Consider the following 22734-nt stretch of genomic DNA (forward strand, 5'->3'; position numbering starts at 1 on the left):
TCAAAGAAAAGATCGTCACAGGGGAAGTGTGTACTCCTTATGTTAGCTCTGAAAATCAACTTGCAGACATCTTTACAAAAGGGTTACACCACTCACGACATCATGATTTATGTGGCTAGTTGGGCATGATTAACATCTATGTCCCAATTTGAGGGGGAGTGTTAAAAGGCTGTTTGTTCTTTAAGTATAGTATCGTAGGGATACTATTGTAACTTTCTCCCTTTATTTTTTATATCCTATCGCCCTAGTATAAATATTAAAAGTTGGTGCCGCCAGCAGAACTTTTCGCTTTCAAACCTCTCTTCTCTTCTTCTCTCTCTCTTCTCTCTTCCTCTCTTCTTCTCTCCTGCATAACACCCCTCAAATTCCTTGTCCCTTGCTAAAACCTTCCTTTACCTAAACTTACTGCCAACCTTATTTCATTGGTTAATTAGTTGATGAAGGTCATATTCTAACATTTTCCTCTGATGGTTGTTTGATTCAAGACCAATGCACTGGGAAGGTGAAAGGGAAGGGGCATAGGATGGACCGCTTGTTTGCAATGGGGTTTTAGAAATCTCCATCAGCATCATCCTTTGCTTTTTGAGCTCTTCTACATTGAGTCCTGTTTTAAGTCAGAGAAAATATGTTTGGGATTTGTGGCATAAACGCTTTGGCCACCCAAATTCTGAAAAACTTAAATACTTGTTTGAGTCTAGTTATATTAAAACTAAAATTTCTTCTATGAAATCCTTTGATACATCTTATGTTTCTTGCTGTTTAAGAGTCATATTTTACCGTTCACTCATCGAGCTAAACATGCTACTTCGCCTTTTGAAATTATTCATAGTGATGTTTGGACTTCTGTTGTTTCTCGGATGTGATACAAGTATTTTGTGCTATTCATTGATGATTGTATCAGGTACACTTGGATCTACTTTCTCAAACACAAATCAGAAGTTTTTCCAACCTTTAGGTTGTTTCATAACATGGTTCGAGTTCATTTCCAAGTGAATGTACAAACCTTACGCTCAGACTCGGGGGGGAGAATACAATGACGGTGAATTTTTGGCTTACCTGGAACATCATGGCATACAAGTCCAACAATGCTGCCTAGACATTCCTCAGCAAAATGGTGTGGCAGGAAGAAAGATTGGTCACATTCTCGATGTTAAGGACTCAACTAGAAGAATCACATGCGCCTCCCACATTCTGGGTTGAGGCTGCTAGCACTGCAGTATATCTTATCAATTGTATCCCATCATCTGTGCTTGCTAACATTTCTCCTCATCAAAAGTTGTTTGGATCTTACCCAGATCTTTCCCATCTTCATGTCTTTAGGTGTCTATGCTTTGTTCATCTTCCTCCTCATGAACGTTCAAAACTTTCGGCTCAGCTTGTCATGTGTGCTTTTATGGCGTAAAGCCCGAACCACAAGGGATTCATTTGTTACGATCCCTCACGTTGAATTCGTATTTCTCAAAATGTGATTTTTCTTGAGCATAACTCCTTTTTTTCAGGAATAGCCAAGTTTTCTGCACCCTCTGTTTCAGTTTTGCATGATTTTGAACGGATACTCCATCATCCACTATTCCTCCTGTTCCTTTACGCCTACAACCCCTCTTCCTTTGGTAAACTGGAGCATGATTTTGAACGGATACTCGTCTTCTCTTGCAAGCGGGTTCGTGGTCCAGCTCCTATGCCTACAACCCCTCTTCCTTCTGGTCTGGGTCCCTCGCCCATCATAAACAACCCTGTAAGTGATGCCTCAGTTTTAGATTCCTCAATTATTCCCCTGTTCCTTTACGTCGTTCTACTTGTATCTCTAAACCACCTGACCACTATGGTTTTCCTTCAAACCATAGTTCCTTCTTTGCTATTTTGACCTTTACAGATATTCCCCGTTCTTACCAGCAAGCTACTTGCAGCCCTCAGTGGCAAGAAGCCATGGATGCAGAGATTGAAGCTTTGCATGAGAATGACACTTAGGACCTTGTCCCAACACCTTCAAATGGCTCTATTAGTGGGAGCAAATGGATCTTTTCCATCAAGCTGAAATCTGATGGGTTTCTGGACCGTTACAAAGCCAGGCTTGTGGCATAGGGATATAAGCAGGAGTATGGCATTGACTATGAAGAGTATTGCTCCAGTTGCCAAGATTACTACAGGGATATAAGCTCTACTGCTCACTCTTGGACAACCTTTCAATTGGATGTGAAAAATACCTTTTTACACGGGCATCTAAAGGAAACAGTATATATGAAACATCCTCCAGGGTACTGTAGTGATCCCTCCCTCGTTTGTAGACTAAAGAAGTCCCTCTATGGGCTCAAGCAAGCCCCTCAAGCTTGGTTTGAAAAATTCAGAGATGTTGTGCAAGCCGGATATAGCCAAAGTGCATCAAACTACTCTCTCTTTGTTCGGAAAAGACCCCGAGGCCTTACCATTCTCTTACTTTATGTGGATGCCATATTATTGACTGGAGATGATATAGAAGGAATCCAGGGCCTCAAGTCTCTTCTCCATAGTTCCTTTCACATGAAGGATCTCGGCCCTCGTAACTATTTCTTGGGTCTTGAAGTCCAACGGAGCTCCCAAGGTTAGTTTATCTGACAACACAAGTATGCCTCTGATCTTGTTAAGTTGGCCAACCTCACTGATAATAAACAGGTTAATACTCCCTTGGAGCTGAATGTCAAATTATCCAAATCAGAAGGCTCCCTGCTTCCTAATGCTTCCCACTATTGGCAACTTGTAGGGTCTCTCATCTATCTGACCATGACTCGTTTTGACATCTCACATGCAGTTCAAGTTGTTAGTCAGTTTGTCTCTACACCTTGTCAACCTCATTTGGCTGCGGTGCATCGAGTCATCCGCTATATTCGAGGTTCTTTATCATAGGGTCTTTTCTTCTCTTTATCTTCTTCTCTCCAACTAAAGGACTATGCTGACGCAGATTGGGCTGGATGCCTCGATTCACAACGCTCCACTACCGGGTGGTGTGTCTTCATGGGTGACTCTCTAATATTATGGAAGTGCAAGAAACAACATACTGTTTCCATGTCCTCTACAAAAGTAGAGTATGGGGCAATGTTATCTGTTTGTAGTGAAGTTGTTTGGCTTCAATCTTTATTTCATGAGTTAGGTCATTCCTCTCCTACGCCCATTCCTCTGTATGCGGATAACACTAGTGCTATTAAGATTGCCTCTAATCTTGTCTTTCATGAAAGGACAAAGCATATTGAGGTGGATTGTCACTTTATCTGTGATTTGTTTCTTGCAAACTCTATCTCTCTCCCTCATGTTGCCTCTGATTTGCAAGTTGCTGACATCTTCACAAAGGCCATGATGAGATCTAGACACTTATTTCTAGTAAGCAAACTGATGCTCATGCCTCTGCATCAGTTTGACGGGGAGTGTGAAGAAACTCCCTGATGTACTATTGTAGTCCTTATTGTATTGTTTTCTTATTATTATTTTTCACTTCAGCCTGGAAGGGCCTCTCTGTAAATTCTCTAAATTGTGTTGCCCTACAAGGGCCTCTCCATAATTTCTGTAATTTCACTTTCTATATAAAGGACCCTTGGGGTAGGGTCGAATCATCCATTTTTCATCCCCAGAATTTTGTATTCTGCTCTGGGTGTGTTGACACCCCATTCATTTTTTCTTCTTGGTCGTGTACCAAGAAAACCCAGAAACTTAAAACTGATGCCGTGGAGATTAGAGACCTCTTGTGGATCATATGATCCATCTGTAATGAGGAAAGTATCCTCAGTAGGTCTCATATGACCTTGTAGTGTAGTGAAAGTTGTGAACTGGTGCTGCGGTGCATTTGTGGGGTCTGTTATGCTACAGAATTGTGTTCGTACAGACCTGGAAGTGCCCAGATCAGTGTTGGGAAGGTGCTGTTTAGGGTATAGCAGTTTTTTGTGGGAAATCCAGTTTGAACCGAAGCAGTTAGGGTGCAGTTACAATGGCCTCGGATGACAGTGCTACCTCTGGTGTTGCATCTGGACAAGGATTGAATAGTAACATTGACCATGTGAATTTTCCAATGGTCATTACTCCACTTGATGGCAGAAATTATTTAACATGGTCCAAAGATATGAAGTTATACATTATGGCTAGGGGAAGATCGGTTACATCAGTGGAACAGTAAAAGAACCAAAGACTGACACTGCTGAACATGATAGGTGGAATCTGAACAGAGGCACTATGCTAGAATCTATTAGTTGCAAGCAGAGTCTTCTACGTGCAAGCAGGGATAACAAAGTTTATCTACTTACTATTCTGCCCTTTCTTCCATTTGGAAGGAACTCGATTACTATCAAAGCATTGAATGGGAGAGTGATAAAGATGCTAAAGCCTATAAGACCCTAGTTTCTCAACCACATGTGTTTGCCTTTTTACTGGGGCTAAATTCGGTGTATGAGCCTATCAGAGTTCAAATATTAGGTGGCAAGGATGTTCCTTCCATCAATGAAGTGTATGCTTTGATACAATCTGAGGAAAGTATGAGTGTAATGAACACTTCAGAGGGGGAGCAGATTGCTCTATCTGCAAGGGGTGTTATGAATATCAATAAGAAAGGTGATTTCTAGAAGAAAAGGGATGGGGAGGATAAGTTGTGGTGCACCCACTGTTAGTGGTTTGGACATACACGTGAAAATTGTTGGGACCTAGTTGGAAAACCAAAGTGGGCTCAAGAACTGAGTAAGAAATCAGCACTGGAATAGAACAGGAAACCAAACTCTGCCAATGTGGCTTCTCAGGAGCAAACAATTGGTTCTTCTATGAACACATCTCAACAGTATTCTTCTGGTTTGAATCCCAAGGAAGACTTCATCAATGCCTTTTGTGACCATTTGGAACTATATGGTAGGGCTCTTTGACGCATGGATTCTGTGTATACTCCCTTAACTTCCTTCGTGTCTACATCAGGTAACACTACCTCTGCTTTCCATGTTTCCTCTCAGTCTTTGAAATCACCATAGATTATTGACTTTGGAACTTCTAACTATATGACTGGTAAGTCTGTTTTGTTTCAGTCCTATACTCCTTTCTGGCAGAGAAAAGGTGAGACTAGCCAATGGTTCTTTCTCTTCAATAGCTGGTTGAGAACTATACACTGATGCTGATTAGGATGGATCAGTTGATGGCAGGTCTACCAGTGAGTATTGTACCTTTGTAGGAGGTAGCTTGGTCACTTGGAGAAGCAAAAGACAAAGCATTGTAGTCAAAGTGTAGAGGCCAAGTATCAGGAGATGTCTTATGGAGTTACAGAAATCCTATGGATATAGAATATATTTGAAATAATTGGGCATTGATGTCAATGGTCCTATGTCACTCTACCATGACAACAAAGCCGCCGTTAATATTGCAGCCAATCCAGTCCTACATGATAGAACTAACCACATAGAAGTGGATAAACATTTTATTAGAGAGAAGCTTGAATGTGGGGAGGTGTGTACACCTTATGTCAGCTCTAAAGACCAGTTGGCAGATGTACTTACAAAGGGTCTTCATCACGTAAGGCAAGGTTTGTGACAAGTTGGGCATGATAGATATCTATGCCCCAACTTGAGGGGGAGTGTTGTGTATTTATCTCTGTATATGCCATAGGGGTATTACTGTCATTTTACATTCTTTTTATTAATTGTACTGTCGCCTTACTATGTTTCTTTTTTTGGTAAAAATGGTATTATCCGACACCTTTTTTTTCTCTTCTTTCTTCTTTTGGGTTCGACTATGATACTGGAAAGAATTTTAACCGATTAACTGGCACCATAAAAGTGGTAACCAATTTCATGGGGTGTTTTCATTATTGGTCAAAGCCTTTCTCTTATCGTGTCTTTCCAGCATCATAGATGTTTCCTTTCTTTCTTTCTGTTTTTTTTTTTTTGAAGAAGAAGATGTGGTATTTTATTAAATTCTAAAAATGTGCCAGAGCTAGTGTAAGAAGCCAAGAGAGTATAATAGTTCCTATAAAGCAAGAATCTGTTCAAGGAGAGGCCAAAAGAGTACAAAGAAAACGACTACAATATGCATTGATTTACTCCTTAAAATAATTTTGCGCATAAAAAAAAAAAAAGCAAAGACAGACATCTAAGGCATACTCCAGCAGCCATGAAAGCATGAATATAGATCAACCTTCTAAAAGACATTGTCCTCTTTAGCCACCTTTTTGTTAGAAATTCTTTTATTTTCTTTTTCATCCACACTGACCAAATGATTGCTGGTAGAATGGATTTCAAAATGAGTTTTACTTTCTACGAAAGCTCTTTGCTCTCCAAGTCTCTAAAAGTGCTTTTAGATACCTTGGGAAAGTTCAGCAATAGGCATGATGGTTCAAGATTCTGAACTATATTGAGAAGCTCTGCCCGAACCATGAAAGCTACCTCGGATGACACGGATTCTCTAAATCATGTTGTCTGTGAAGGATCTCCTACTTGTAGAGGATGTACGTGTCTGAGCAGGGATTTTACCAAGAAGTAACCAGAATTCTCCCACTTGCATGTTCTACAATCACTTACCTCTGTTCAATGATTCTGCATCTCATGAAGGAGATCTTCCATACTCTTCTCAACCATGAATTTTCCAGTTTTCCTGTGAATTGTGAAGTCTAATTGCATTCCCGTTTTCCATTTCAGCAGGCTATGCTACCCTTGTCTCCTTATTCTCTGCAGACTGCAATTGAAAACAGATTGTAGTAGATCATAGAGACCTGTTCTCTCACTGTCAAACAAGAAACGAATATTCTCCTCATTACCAACCTCATAAGCTACACCCGTGGTGAAAGAAGAATAGGTTTCTAGATTACCTCCATATGGACATTCCATAGGTTAACCTGGCCTGGGTCCCAGTAATCATTTCTTGAGCTGTACTTTGCCTCACTCCATGAGCTGGCAACTTCTTCAATGTACCACCAGATCCATTTTCCCAGCAAACCAAGACCTCACTTCAAAGCACAAAATCTCCCGTCAACTAGGTGAACCTTGCTTCTTTGTTTTTATACATCATTCTTTGTTCTTTGATAAATTTTCTTTGTTATCTAGTACAGAGAAGTATTATATTGTAGTACCTCAGAAGACAAGTTGCAAATCCACTTTCGTGGCTATTATTGTGTTAATACTCTGTCCAAGACTGAGTTATCTTTATCCTATTAAATATGTTCTTTAAAGGAAATGCTAGTGGATCAAACAACAGAGAAACTGTGTGAAGATAATATCATAATAGTATCACTTTCATTTTTTTTTCTTTTGTGGGGGTGAAGGAACTTTTTGGTTCACATAGTATCAGAAGCAATATCATACATTTGCTTCTCCTTGGAGAGAATGTTTTGGTAAACTTATGCATGTTGTGGACTATGTTTACACTTTTTTGTGCTCACAATTGTCATGTAATATACAAAAGTTGTAGTGTTTCTTTTTCTTTAAGTTCTTATGTAAGTGGACATTATGTATCTATTTTCTTAGGTTGTGAATTTTAAATTGACAGGAAACATGGAGGCAACATGTAACTGGTGGAAAGCTTAGGGAAATAACCGAGGAAGCCAAAAGTTTTGCAGTTGGAAACAAGTCTCTTGCTGCCCTCTTTGTTCATACTCCAGCTGGTGAACTGCAGCGTCAAATCAGATCCTGGCTTGCTGAGAACTTCGAGTTTCTTTCTGTTACTGGAGCTGATGCTATTGGGGGTACGGCTGGTCAGTTAGAACTTCTTTCAACAGCAATTATGGATGGATGGATGGCTGGTCTTGGTGCTGCAGTTCCACCCAGTACTGATGCTCTTGGTCAGCTTCTATCTGAATATGCAAGGAGGGTTTACACTTCTCAATTGCAGCACTTGAAGGTATTGTTATGTAGTATATTTGATGTTTAATTTTGCAAATGTAATCTTCTCAACAGATTGAATTCAGGTCATCCTTAATGGAATCTGATTTGGATTTGAATTTGGATAATTGGATACTGTTAGCAGACCTAGATGGGTGCTGAGACTTGGAAAAAGTCTAAGTTAAATGAGTTCCCGATGTTATTTAGGGGCTTCTGTATATATATATTTTTTGATTGCAATGCAAATTATATTACCTTTTTCATAAAAATATAAATAGGAGAATAGAAAAATAAAATTGTATGGTTAGTCATGTTAGCTTCAGTAGGATGAGAATAAACCTTTCTGCAATGACTAACATAACATGGATCACGACAAAAGTGTACAACGACAGATAAAAAGAAAAGAAATACATACATGGTGTTCATAATACTTTAATACCGTCTTATTATTATAAGCTATGATATCCATACTTGTACATCTCCAGTGTACCAGTGTCAGATATGATACTGGATACTGCATTGGGTACTTCTATATGTGCTTGGCATTAAAACTTTTAAAATGTGTAAGTTTAACTAAATTGGGTATGTTTAACTATACAATAAAAAAACATATGTATGTGTTAGAAGTTTAATTAAATTTGGCAAGATATAAGTCTTGAAAAATGACATTTAGCTAGTTAAATAGATGCCAGTGCCCTTATCTGTGTCCAGGATTTTTGCAAACAGAGAATCATATTCCCATTTTCCATATCTGTATCTGTATCTGTATCTAGGCATCATAGATTATAAGGACTCTGCCCGATCACATCAAATCATCCAAGTTGGCCTCCACAGGAGTCAAGTCAGTCATTTGCAAGTTTCACCTATTTGGTTAGCTACTATCCAGGGTGCATTTGCATTTGATACCTATAAGCTGGGTGACATTTCATCACTACATTTTTAATTATTGTGCACTTTTATCAATTTGTTTGTGTTATCTTATTGATGTACATTCTCTTGATACTTGCATTGGTCCTTGATTAGGATATTGCAGGTACCTTGGCAACTGAAGAGGCAGAAGATCCAGCACAAGTAGCAAAGCTGCGCTCTGCCCTTGAGTCTGTTGATCACAAGAGAAGGAAGGTATCTACTTCTGATCATAAATGGAACTCTGATTTGTCTTTGTTTATATAAATACCTAGTCATGTGTGAACAATTGGATTTATATCTTTTGCATTGTAAGTCTCCTGTTGTTTAGAACCTAATAAACCTTTCAAACCATATTTCCTCCTTTGGACTATTTGATATCTGTCTTTATTTCATTATTGTAGTCATGCTTTGATCTCCATTCCAAGATCCACATTTATATCCTCGTAATTGTAAGTTTCTACTTTCTTTCTTTTCTTTTTCTTTCTTCTTTTCAACACTTCCGTTTTTCCTAAACCACATCTTTTGTGTCCATAACCTGTAGGATCATTTCCCTACTTGTGTGGTTTACTATGATACTTGCCTGGATAAACCTTATACATGTAGCATACAGATTGCGGACACAATACATACCTAATATGACAATAGATATTGCATGGATATCTCTAGGTTATACTTTATAGCATTAACACAAATGCTATGTTAAAAGGGACCATACGGTTGGGTGGGAAGTGGTGTGCAGGAGCAAGAGGGATGAAGGCCTTGGCATCGGGAATATAAGGAAGAGAAATTTGGCACTACCAGGGAAATGGTTATGAAGATTCTCACTAGAAAAAGAAAAGTTGTGGACTAGGATAGTGGGCAGTATTCACGGGCTTGTTGAGAACGGATGGGCATCATCCTGGAAAGCAATCCAAGCTACTTTGCCTCTATTCTCTCCATGGATCAGGTATGACTTATACTTAGGCAGTCTCATTAAATTTTGGGAACATGTTTAGATTGGGGATAATCCTTTAAAAGACCAATTTTCGGCTCTCTTTGCTATCTCTACGTTTAAGAATAAACTAATATTCTCTTTCCTTGTTCTCTCTAATTTGACTTCTGGCTTTGGTTGGAACTTGGGTTTGAAAAGAGATATTAGGGACTTAGAATTGGAGAGTACTTTGTCTATATTATCCATCCTTGAAGGGGATTTCTGGAACCAACAAAGGTAGATAGTAGAATTTGGACCCTCTCTCCTTCGAGTTCCTTTACTGTTTCTTCTTTCTTTAAAGCCCTAGCACAACCAATTGTTCCTTTTGGTTTGTCTTTCCCTATCAAAGAGGTGTGGTATGAACCTATTCCTTCGAAGGTTGGGAGTTTCTGTTGGGAAGCCTTTGTTTTTCTGGAAAGAATTAACACGGATGATTTGTTTCAAAGAAAAAGCCCAATAGATGTTTGTCTCCTCACTGATGTGTCCTTTGTAAAGTTGATGGCGAGTCTAGTGTTCACTTACTAATCACCTTTCAATTTGCAAAATATATGTGGGAATGGTTTGCTTCTTTGTTTGGGTGCAGGTGTAATTCTCCATTGAATGCGCAGAGCTTATTTACTTCCCTTCCCTCCGACTGGCCAACAAAAAGGGCGAGATTATGTGGAGATGTGTTAGGACAGCCATATGCTGGACTGTTTGGGAGGAAAGAAATTTAAGGATTTTCTCAGAAAAGGAAAGAAGCATGGAAGCAGTTCTATAGGTGACTCACATAAGGATAATTCAATGGCTGAAAACTCTGGATATGTTTGCAGATTTCTCAGTGGATGATTTGCTAAGAAAGTGGAAGGAAACTGCAAATTCAGCTTCAATTTGGAAGGATAATTCACTTCCGTTTCGGTCATCCTTCATTTCCTGTTTTAAAAACAATGCTTCCTTGTTTAAAGGAATTGATGTTGAAACCTTTCATTGTGATGTTTGTGAACTTGCTAAGAACAAAAGGGTTTCTTTCCCAATCAGCAATAGAAGATCTTCAACTCCTTTTTATTTGATTCATTCGGATATATGAGGCCCTTCTCAAATTCCCAACATTGCTGGTTCTAGATGGTTTGTCACCTTTATTGACGATTGCACTAGGGTCACATGGATCTTTCTTCTTAAGTCTAAATCTGATGTGGGTACCATTCTTCCCAACTTTCATAACATGGTCCAAACTCAGTTTGGTGTGAGAATTAAAAGGTTTCAATCTGATAATGCTACAGATTATTTTAATCAGAATTTGTACCCATTTTTTCAAAAAGAAGGCATTGTGCATGAATCCTCCTGTGTTAACACTCCCCAATAGAATGGGATAGCTGAGAGGAAAAATGACCATCTTTTGCAAACCACCCGAGCCTTTCTCTTTCAAAATCGGGTCCCAAAACAATATTGGGGGGAAGCTGTCCTTATTGTTGCATACACCATAAATAGACTACCATCTAATGTTCTTGACAACCGAAGCCCAATACAAGTCCTTTCTCAATTCTACCCTGATATTCGAACCTCAAATAATCTCACACCAAGAATTTTTGGCTGCACTGCCTTTGTTCATGTCCATAGTAAGGGAAAATTGGATCCACGAGCAATCAGGTGTGCCTTCTTGGGATATTCCCCAACTCAGAAAGGTTATAAATGTTATCATCTAGCCACCAGAAAATTCTACACCTCCATCGATGTCACATTTGAGGAGGGACAATCCTTTTTCACTCAACCTTATCTTTAGGGGGAGCCCTCATTAATGGAAGATAAGGCCTCAGATCTACTCTCCTTAGATGTATTACCCTCCTCACAATCATCCAATCGTCAAGAATCACATCCCTTTGAGTCACAATCCTCTGAGCCCTACATTCCCGAGTCTCAACAAGAGTCAAACAACCCGACCATTGAACCAAATTCAGACACTGTTAATCCCACCAATGATGTGCATGATGATGTGAGATACCAGATCCTCAACTTGTGCAAGTCCAAGATTCAACTCCTAATCCTGGAACTGAGGGATATGCAGAACCTAAACTTGCACCTTCACAATCTGAGTATGACGTACCTATTGCACTGAGAAAAGGAACCAGAGAATGTACCAAACGCCCATTGTACCCTTTAGCCAAATCTGTGTCGTTCCAAAGATTCTCTAAATCCCATAAAAGTTTTCTAGCCACCTTAACACCATTCCAATTCCTAATACTCTAGCCGAGGCACTTTCTAATAAGGAGTGGAAATGGAGGCACTAGAAAAGAATGGGAAGCTGTGGATCTACCAAGAAACAAGAAGACTATAGGTTGTAAATGGGTGTTCACAATTAAGTACAAATCTGGTGGGTCGTTAGAAAGGTACAAAGCACGATTGGTAGCCAAGGGATATACATAGACTTATGGGGTAGATTATTAGGAAACTTTTGCCCCAGTAGCTAAAATGAATACAGTAAGGGTGTTGCTGTCTTTGGCTGCTAACTATAATTGGGATTTGCAACAGTTTGATGTAAAGAATGCATTTCTCCATGGTGATATAGAAGATGAGATATACATGGACATTCCACCGGGTTTTGGAGAAGGCATTAAGGGGAACAAAGTTTGTAGGTTGAAGAAAGCATTATACGGCCTCAAACAATCTCCGAGAGCATGGTTTGGAAGGTTTACAAAGGTGATGCTTAGTACAAGTTACAAGCAAAGTCAAGGTGACCACACATTGTTTATCAAACACACAGCCTCAGGGGGAGTTATTGCACTATTAGTCCATGTGGACGATATAATCGTTACTGGGAATGATAAAAAGGAGAAGGAAGCATTGAAAAACTGCATTTCCAGGGAATTTGAGATAAAAGACTTGGGGAGACTAAAGTATTTTCTCGAAATTGAAGTAGCACATTCTAAACTAGGCATCTTTATCTCTCAACAAAAGTATGTTGTTGATCTTTTGAGAGAAACAGGAAATATGGCATGTAAACCAGCTTCCACGCCTGTAGATCCCAATCATACACTTGGAGAAGCCAGCGAGAATGCAAGTGTAGACAAGGAGATGTTCCAAAGACTGGTTGGAAAACTCATTTATCTTGCACATACACGGCCAGATATTGTATACGCTGTAAGTGTAATAAGTTAGTTTATGCATAATCCTAAAGAAGTTCATCCGCAAGCTGCTCATCAAATTCTGCACTATTTGAAAGCCAATCTAGGAAAAGGAATTTTATTAAGAAGAAATGGGGGACTTGCTCTTGAAGCATATACAGATGCCAATTATGCAGGATCTCCAGTAGATAGACGGTTCACTTCTGGTTACTGTACCTTCTTGGGAGGAAACTTAGTCACTTGGAGGAGTAAGAAGCAAAATGTAGTGGCTCGGTCAAGTGCAGAGGCAGAATTCAAGGCTATGGCACAAGGAGTGTGTGAATTACTCTGGTTGAAGGTAATTTTAGAAGACCTGAAGATTCCACGAGAAGAACTTATGAAACTATATTGTGATAACAAGTCAGCCATCAATATTGCTCACAGTCCTGTTCAACATGACAGGACGAAGCACATCGAAATTGACCGACACTTTATAAAAGAGAAACTGGACATCAAGTTGATTTGCACTCCCTATGTGTCTACAAAAGGACAACTGGCCGATGTACTTACTAAAGGGCTCAATAGTACAGACTTTCGAAGAATTATAGCCAAGTTGGGAATGGAGGATCTCTATTCATCAGCTTGAGGGGGAGTGTTGGAAAACGTGGGGTTACTGGTGCAGATTTATATTTGGTAGTTGTGTAAAAATAGAATTGTATATATTCTTAGGATTGTGGAAGGATTGATTTAGAAAGTTTTTCTTTCTATTCTTGTACTTTCTATTTATTGCAGCAGCTTACCATATTGTTGGTTCGGCAGTCTTAATTCGTATGTTCATCTTTGTTGGGTCTTAAGTCATTAGTTATTGGGCCTTAGTTACTGGGCCTAATCTTATTTAGTGTTTATTTTGACTAGGTGTCCCATCACTAATCAGGGGCATTCTTGTCTATTTATGTAACATTATGTAATGTCCTTATATATAATAGATTAGGGTTGGCTGAGCACTATTCTGCCGCCCATCTCATTTTTCCTTCTTCTTCTTCTTCCTCTTCTTCTCTCATTCGACAACCCTATTTCAGCAAACATGGTATCAGAGCACTGATCTTTCGACTGGTTACAGCAGCTGCCTCTTCTTCTACTCGCAGGTAACTCTCCCATCTTTCTTTTTGGTTGCTGCAAAGAAACCCTAGGGTTGGTCGTAGAACACAGCTAGACCTACATCTAGGGTTTCCCTTGGTTGTAGGGCCCAAGGGGAGTTAGACCCAGAGGTTGATGCCCTAATAAGACGCAGTACAGCAGACTGTAGCCATTCGGCTAAGATAGATCTGTGTAGAACAGATCTAGGCAGAAGGACTAATCTCAGTAGTCCTAGAACTGTTCGTGGGTGAGGTTATAACCTGCGATAGCAGTGCTTAACACACAGTAGAAGCCAGCACAGCAAGTTGCAGGCTGCGGCAGCAGTAATTAGAACACAGCAGAAGGTAGCACAACAGAGTATAATCTGTGACAGTAGTAATTAGGGCATAGTGTGCAGTGTAGTACTCGGTGTTTCAGCTCAGTGTCGGGTTCTCAGGACTGAGTTTACAGTGCAGCAAGTTCCGTAAGTGTGAAACTGTTCTCTATATATTGCGTTTACAGTCTCAACATTTACAAGTAAGTGAAGATGTCTTCCATAACCGGGGAAGTGTCTTCTAGAGTTGTTAGGGCTTGTGGGAGGTCTCCTAATCTGGAGAATCCAAATCTGCACAGCCTACAAATCACAAGTGTGTTGTTGGATGAGTACAACTTCAGAGAATGGTCTGTCTCAGCTATGTTTTTCATCACATCCCGTGAACTCACTGGTTACTTGGACGGGCAGAAGAAGGAACCAGAAGTAGGGAGTGCTGAATATGCAGTTTGGCGCAAAGAGAATGCTACAGTTATGTCCTGGCTACTTGCCTCAATGACTCCAAGAGTAGCTAGGACTGTTCAACATTTCTCCACGGCTGCCAAGATATGGGAAAAAGTTTCTAAAACCTATGGGCAGAAAAAGAATAATGCCAGAGTTTATAGACTAAATTAAGACATTGTTGCCTTGAGGCAAGGAGGTATGAGTGTTGCAACATATTTTGCTACAGTAGAAGGACTATGGGAAGAGTTAGATCACCACCTTATTATTGATTGGGAGAGTGTCAGAGACAGAAAAGCATGACAAACAAATTGAAGAGGGTAGAGCATCTAAGTTTCTGGCTGGCCTAGATCCTATATATGAGAGCATAAGGTCCCAAATTCTGGGAAGGGATGAAATGCCAGACTTACATCATGTTTACTACCTTGTGAGGAATGAAGAGGTGAGAAGAAAAGAGATGCAGGTTGATACTCAAACAAAACTAGTTGAACAGTCTCTGGAGCATTCGGCCCTAATCTCTACAAATCAAAGGGGAAACAGGCACTCTGACAAGAGACATCTGAAGTGCACCCACTGTGGAGGGGAAAGGCATGTGAAAGAGACTTGTTGGGTTCTCCATCCGCATCTGAAGCCAGCTGCATTAAGGAAAGATAAGAAGCATCTGAAGGGTCAATCTGCAAGTGTGAATTTGGCTATGGGTCAAAGTGATGATGGTTCAAAACACTCATCTACAGTTACTTCCTCTTCCATGGGGCAGACAACTAATTCCCCTCGAACCAGGTCCTTGGGTTTTATTGTCGATGAGGTAGAGGTACTTAGCTGGGCCCTAGCCCGTCTAAGGACCAATTCTCTTCCATCCTCCTCCCTTGCCAGATCAGGTATTGTCTCTGCCTTTAGTGCAACTAGTACTATTGATCCTGCCTCTTGGATTAGTGATTCTGGTGCAACTGACCACATGACACACATGTCTTCTCTATTTTCTTCCTATCATTTATTGTCTGGCCAAGGTAAAATGAGGGTTGCTGATGGTTCACTCTCTACCATCTCTGGGAAAGGAGTGGTTGACCTAGGCAAGGACCTCTCACTAAAATTTGTCTTGCATGTTCCCAATCTTTCTTCAAATCTCTTATCTGTTTCAAAGCTTACCAAAAATTTGAATTGTAGCATAACCTTTTTTCCTACTCATTGTGTCTTTCAGGACAGATTGACGAAGAGAACGATTGGGAGCGGTCATGAGTGTGGAGGTCTCTACTACCTTGATGCAGAGATCAGTTCAGGCTTGCAAACATCTGCTACTTGTAGTCGGTCCAATGTGGAGTCAATAGCTAGGTTACATCTATGGCATGCTAGGCTAGGTCATTTACCTTTTTCATCACTGGAAGTGTTGTTTCTAGAATTATTCAAAGGTGTTTCAAGTCAAGAGTTAGTTTGTGAAGTCCGTCAACTATCAAAGCAATGTAGAACTGTTTATTCAACTTCAAGTAATGAAATTCGAGCTTCTTTTGACTTAGTCCACTCTGATGTTTGGGGCCCCTCTTGCATTATTTTTGTTGATGGCTTTCGATACTTTATCAGTTTTATTGATCACTATTCTCGATGCACATGGATCTACTTATTAAAAGCATGAGAAGAAGTGTTTGGTAACCATGACATTTTGCAAAATGATTGAAACACAATTTGGTACGAAGGTCAAACAGTTCAGGTCAGATAATGCTGCAGAATACTTTGAAAGGTCCTTGAATCTGTTTATGGAGGATTCTGGAATGATTCATCAGTCATCTTGTGCTAGTACCCCCCAACAGAATGGGGTTGCTGAGCGCAAGAATAGGCACCTATTGGAGACTGTTCGAGCCTTACTATTTCAGCACAAAGTTCCAAAAAGCTATTGGTCTCAAGCAATACTTACTGCATCATACCTGATAAATCGAATGCCATCCAAGGTATTGGGGATGAAAACTCCTTTCTCTGTTCTTTGTCCTCATCTTCCTGACTTTTCTCTTCCACCGAGAGTCTTTGGTTGTGTATGCTTTATACATGTCAAGGATCCGAAGAAGACCAAATTGGATCCTAGGGCTACAAAGGGAATCTTTTTGGGGTACTCCCCTACTCAAAAGGGATACAAGTGTTATGATCCAGTCACCCAGAAAAAATGTCACAAAGGATGTGGTAATCTTTGAGTGTCAATCCTATTTTCACTCTTCCCAGAATCCTCTTCAGGGGGAGACTAGTGGGATGGAAGAGGATTCCTCTGTTCCCCCATTCTTTGTACCTCTCTCGACCTCATGCCTTCCATCTTCTTCTCCTGATCCACCTGGTTGTGGTATCCCAGGTGAATCTAGTGAGGCTCCCATTGTACCAGCTACTACTAGTGATGTTTGAAATATTACTGAAGACTCCAGCAGGCTGCAAAGAGATATCAGAATCACCTACAACAGAAGGAAGAAGGGTCCTCTAACTCATGACAGCGACCAATTGGACTCGGATCAACCTGTCTCAGAAACTCAAGGTAATCCTATCAGTTCCTCTGACTTGGATCTTCCTATTGCCCTTCGTAAGTCTATTCGTTCTTGTACTATCAGATACCCCATTGCTGATTTTGTGTCTTACTCACATTTGTCTCATCGTTATTGTTCTTTTGTGTTTGTTCTATCTTTTGTGCATGTTCCTACCAGGTATTCTGAGGCAGTATCTGACCCAAAATGGAAAGAGGCTATGGACGAAGAAATGAAAGCCTTAATGAAAGCAAGGACTTGAGAATTAGTGGATCTACCAGAAGGGAAAGGCACTGTTGGATGCAAGTGGGTGTTCATTGTGAAGCATAGGGAGGACGGGTCCATTGAGAGGTACAAGGCTAGACTGGTAGCAAAAGGGTTTACTCAAAAAGAAGGGATTGACTACAAAGAATCCTTTGCTCCGGTGGAAAAACTCAACACAATCCGAGTTCTATTATCATTAGTTGCAAATTTCTCATTGGAGCTACATCAGTTGGACGTGAAGAATGCTTTCTTGAATGGCGACCTGCATGAAGAGGTGTTCATGGATCCTCCACCAGGTTATGGTTTTGGAAGAAGGTATGTAGACTGAGAAAAGCCCTATACGGCCTTAAGCAGTCCCCTCGAGCTTGGTTTGAGAAGCTATGTGGGGTCATGAAGAAAGGGGGTTACACTCAAAGTGGGGCAGATCATACCCTATTCATAAGGAAGAAAAATGGTAAACTTACGGCACTTATTGTCTATGTAGATGATATGGTAATTACAGGGGATGATCAGGAAGAGATTAAAAGACTAAAGGAGGTTTTGGTTGATGAATTTGAGATCAAAGATCTTGGCCAACTGAGATACTTTCTTGGTATTGAAGTTGCAAGATCCAAAGAGGGCATCTATATATGTCAGCGGAAATACATCATTGATCTTCTTCAAGAGACAGGCATGATGGGGTGTAGGCCAACCGATACTCCAATAGAACAGAATCATGGTCTACAGGTGTCAGTAGGAGAGGACTACCTTGATAAGGAAAGATACCAAAAGCTGGTGGGGAAGTTGATTTACCTGTCCCTCACTCGCCCTGACATTGCTTATGCTGTACATGTTGTCAGTCAGTTCATGCACACTCCTAAAATCCCTTACATGAAAGCTGTGGAAAGGATCCTCAGATATTTGAAGTCTTGCCCGGGGAAAGGGATTCTGTTCAGGAAAAATAGTAAAATTGAAGTTGAAGGATATACTGATGCAGATTGGGTTGGCTCTGTTGGGGACAGGAAGTCTACTTCTGGGTACTGTACCTTTGTTGGAGGAAATTTAGTTACATGGAGGAGTAAAAAACAGAATGTGGTTGCTAGATCTAGTGTAGAGGCCGAGTACCGAGCTATGGCTCATGGTGTTGCTGAACTCTTATGGCTTAAGATCCTGCTTGGTGAACTTGGAATAAAGATTGAGTGCCCTCTCAGGTTGTCCTGTGACAACAAGGCTGCCATCAACATTGCAAATAACCCAGTGCAACATGATAGAACGAAACATATTGAGATAGACCGTCACTTTGTTAGAGAAAGAATTGTCTCAGGAGAACTCTGCATTCCTTATACTCCCTCCAAGATGCAGATTGTAGATGTTCTGACTGAAGGGCTAGCTACAGTGAAATTCGTGGACTTACTTGGCAAGCTAAACATGATTGACATCCATGCTTAGCTTGAGGGGGAGTGTTGGTTCGGCAGTCTTAATTTGTATGTTTATCTTTGTTGGGTCTCAAGTCTTTAGTTATTGGGCCTTAGTTACTGGGCCTAATCTTATTTAGTGTTTATTTTGACTAGGTGTCCCATCACTAATCAGGGGCATTCTTGTCTATTTATATAACATTATGTAATATCCTTATATATAATAGATTAGGGCTGGCTGAGCACTATTCTGCCGCCCATCTCATTTTTCCTTCTTCTTCTTCCTCTTCTTCTCTCATTTGACAGCCCTATTTCAGCGAACACATATAAATATGCCGATTTGCAATAGAATGAAATACATCAGTATTCTACCATTCCAAAACAGGTAGGGCTAAAGATCTGAATGTCAATAAAATGATCATAGAAGGAGACTCTGAGACTATAGTGAATTGGTTAAATAAAGACACCTCTAGGCTTTGGAACTACAGCAATGAGAAGAGGAAATTTAAATGGTTTGCTAAGAACATAGAAGTTCGATGCAGATGGGTAAAGAGAAGTCCAAATTCATTTTGCTGATGGCTTAGCCAGGCAAGGGGTGAATAAGAGTTCTGTGCTTTGGGCTCAGTTGTAACTGTTTTTTTGTTCCTTGGGTATATGTTTGACTGTCTTGGGGAGTTAAGAAATTTTAGCTCCTCTCCTTTGTAATATTATTCTCTGTGAATCTTCAGTTAGTGATAAAAAAACACATGCTATGTTTTAACAAATAATTCTATAAAAATCAGTATATGTTAGAATCAGTGTTTTAAAAGGTGTGGGAGGTGTACACCTGGAGGTGCACCTTTTCCATGAGGCGTGCTACAGGCATGGGCCTCACACACACCTCATACAAAAAGACAGAAAAAAAAATAATGAAAAAAGAAAGGAAAGGATGGGAAAAAAGGAAGGAAAGGGAAAGAAAGAAAGAAAGAAAAAGAAGGGAAAAAAGATAAAAGAAAGAAAAGAAAAGGACCCCCCCCTTTCAGCCAGTATTATGCTGCTTTGTTCTTCTTAATATAAAATATTCTTATTAAAAATAAAGAAAAATGAGATCCTCCTTCCTCTTATTCCTCCTCATCCCCTCCTCTTAAGGAGTCTTATGCCTCCTTGTGTTCGAGAGGCCTATGCCTCTTATGCTCTGAATAAGTATCAATCAGAACCTTAGCTAAATGTGACAGGACACAAGTATCAATGAATGACAGACCGTGCACACACAGATCATGCACACAATACATACCTAATATGACAATAGATATTGCATGGATCTTTCTAGGTTACGCTTTATAGCATCACCACAAATGCTATGTTCTAACAAATAATACTATAAAAACATCTCAGAGGTGCAACTTGGGTGGGCTCGGGTTGGGCTTTTCTCAAAATTTGAATGGGCACGTGTAAAGGCCTGAGCCCTAAGCAGTGTAAAATGCTAACTCTGGAAAGATATAAGTATCAATCAGTGACACTTGATATAAGCACATTAAATGGGATAATCATACCAATATTTGTGCCCAGGATCTTAGGGAATGAGAGTCTTATCCTCCTCTCCCAATATCAGTTTCTGTGTTGTTATCCATATTTAGGCATCATAGGTGCTTTTTATGTAAATACGAATTTCAATACTAATTGGGGTGGTTATTTATTTTATTCCCTTGTGGGACTACTTTTTTTTATTGGTAGATACTGCATAAAATATGTATTAGTGCACTTGGTTTGTTACTTAATTAGCATTGGAATAGTTTGCTTTTAAAGGGATTTCTTATCAATTGCGTGTTCTATTCCTTTATATTTCTACCAATAATGATTTACCTGGTGAATATTTTCTGATTTATTTGTTCTGGTTTTATCATGCTTAATTATGTCTGATGTATATTTTAGAATGTATTGGCTATTAATATTTACTCTGAAGTTCAGAGAGGTGATGTCCTAGACCTTTCTTTTAGACTGTTACATTTCTAATAAATGTCTTATACCTGTATTTCTATATCAAAGAAACTTCTTTGAACTGTCAATTGACCATGTTCAATTGCTTAGTAATAATCATACTCATTGTAGGTTTACCTGAATGCCTCAGTAAGTTGGTGACCAATTTTGAACTACTAAATAATCTTTCTTATTGTGATTTGACAATGTTCTTTTTTCTACTTAGATTTTACAACAAATGCGGAGTGATGTAGCCTTACTAGCAGTAGAAGAAGGTGGTTCACCCATTCGGAATCCTTCTACAGCATCTGAAGATGCACGCTTAGCATCTCTTATATCCCTTGATGGCATATTGAAGCAAGTCAAGGTTTTCAGAGATAAACTTGATCCATATATTTCTTAAAATGATTTTGGGATCATTCTCTTGATGAAGCCCAACAGACTATAAACTAAACATTTTATGTTACAGGAAATAACAAGCCAGGCCTCTGCAAACACACTGACTAAAAGTAAGAAGAAAGCAATGCTTGCATCTCTGGATGAACTGGCAGAGCGAATGCCCTCTCTTCTTGATATTGACCATCCATGTGCTAAAAAGCAAATTGCAGATGCTCGTAGTTTGGTAGAGGTATGCTACAAATCTTGTCTTCTGCAGCACAATATACTTCTCTCATAAGTGGTTTTCTTCAGGCTTCAAGCTAATCAAGAAGATATGCAACTATGTGGTAATATGTATTCTCATAAAGTGTCATTGGGTTAATTTTCTTCAGGCTTCAGTGTTGGGTGTGTTGGTAGTTCTTTGCCTTGTGAGTGGGAATAGAATACAATCATGAACAGCTATCAAACCCAATATTCCTAACCTGTCCATTATAGTAGCTTGTATTCTGATTTTTTGCCTCTCTTGGGTAGATATTGGAAATAGATTATTCAGTTTTTTTTTGGTGGTGAAATTATCCAAGAAATATAAAATTTAGGGTGTAAAATTTCTTATGAAGTACAAGCAATTTCTGAATCATTCTTATTGGCTTGACTCTTCAGTCCATTCCAGAACAAGGCGACCATCTTCAAGAAGCACATGCATTTCAACCTGCAGATTGGGGATCAGGTGCTGAAACTGATGTGTCACAATGGAATGTCCTGCAGTTCAACACAGGCTCAACAACACCATTTATCATCAAATGTGGATCAAACTCTAATTCTGAGCTGGTTGTCAAAGCAGATGCTCGTGTTCAGGACCCCAAAGGTGGGGAAATTATCAGAGTTGTCCCAAGACCTACCGTATTGGCAAATATGAGCGTGGAAGAAATGAAGCAGGTATTTGCACAACTTCCAGAGGCTTTAAGCTTGCTGGCTCTAGCAAGGACAGCAGATGGAACCCGAGCTCGATATTCTAGATTGTACAGGACTCTCGCAATGAAGGTCCCATCACTGAGGGATCTAATTGGTGAACTTGAGAAAGGAGGGGCATTGAAAGATGTGAGGTCATAAGTGAAGGGCTGGAGTTTTTTGCAGATGCCTTGTATACTTTGTATTAAAGACAAGCCTCTATTGATATGCCCTAAGTTATTCTTCGGGACTGTTAATACCATTTTGGGATTTGTATACAGAACTTGTTTACTACAACAATAGTATTTATTTAGTTGATTTATTCTTTGGAATGAAGGTTCCTGTTCAGATGTAATACTTAAGAGTCGGGTCGGGTAAGGGAGTCTAGAGATACTACTGTCGCATTTTTTATCCCCTTTCTGTAGGTTTTAAAACAACCCAACTTTTAGATTTCAATAATTTTCCCCTTGACTCAATGATAGGCATGGTTATAAAAAATGACCTGGAAACGAACCGTTATGGCCACTAGTTTCTGGGTTGATGGTTTGACTGTCCGGTTTGAATGGATGGCCCATTTTGACAATAAAAAAATTAAAAATAATTAAAAATAAATAACGGTCAAAAACTATTGAACAGCTCGATGGTTTAAA

General features: G+C 39.7%; 1 protein-coding gene across 3 annotated transcripts in view; it reads left to right on the forward strand.

Annotated features, from left to right (window-relative positions):
• Positions 1-22420, forward strand: part of LOC148876615 (kinesin-like protein KIN-14B) — a 131206-nt gene extending 108786 nt beyond the window's left edge. For 2 of the 3 annotated variants that reach the window (XM_088977228.1, XM_088977309.1), the window contains 5 exons: positions 7477-7827; positions 8832-8930; positions 20985-21125; positions 21228-21386; positions 21797-22420. In XM_088977228.1, the coding sequence (XP_088833354.1) occupies positions 7477-7827; positions 8832-8930; positions 20985-21125; positions 21228-21386; positions 21797-22246 (1200 nt within the window). In that variant the 3' untranslated portion in view covers positions 22247-22420. Of the gene's footprint in view, positions 1-7476; positions 7828-8831; positions 8931-9446; positions 9664-20984; positions 21126-21227; positions 21387-21796 lie in introns of those variants that run through there. The other variant, XM_088977391.1, reaches the window with a different exon arrangement.
• Positions 22421-22734: the final 314 nt, after the last annotated feature.

Source organism: Nelumbo lutea, chromosome 1 (genome assembly GCF_056320005.1).
Source record: "Nelumbo lutea isolate HS-2025 chromosome 1, American lotus-T2T, whole genome shotgun sequence".
Taxonomy (NCBI): domain Eukaryota; kingdom Viridiplantae; phylum Streptophyta; class Magnoliopsida; order Proteales; family Nelumbonaceae; genus Nelumbo; species Nelumbo lutea.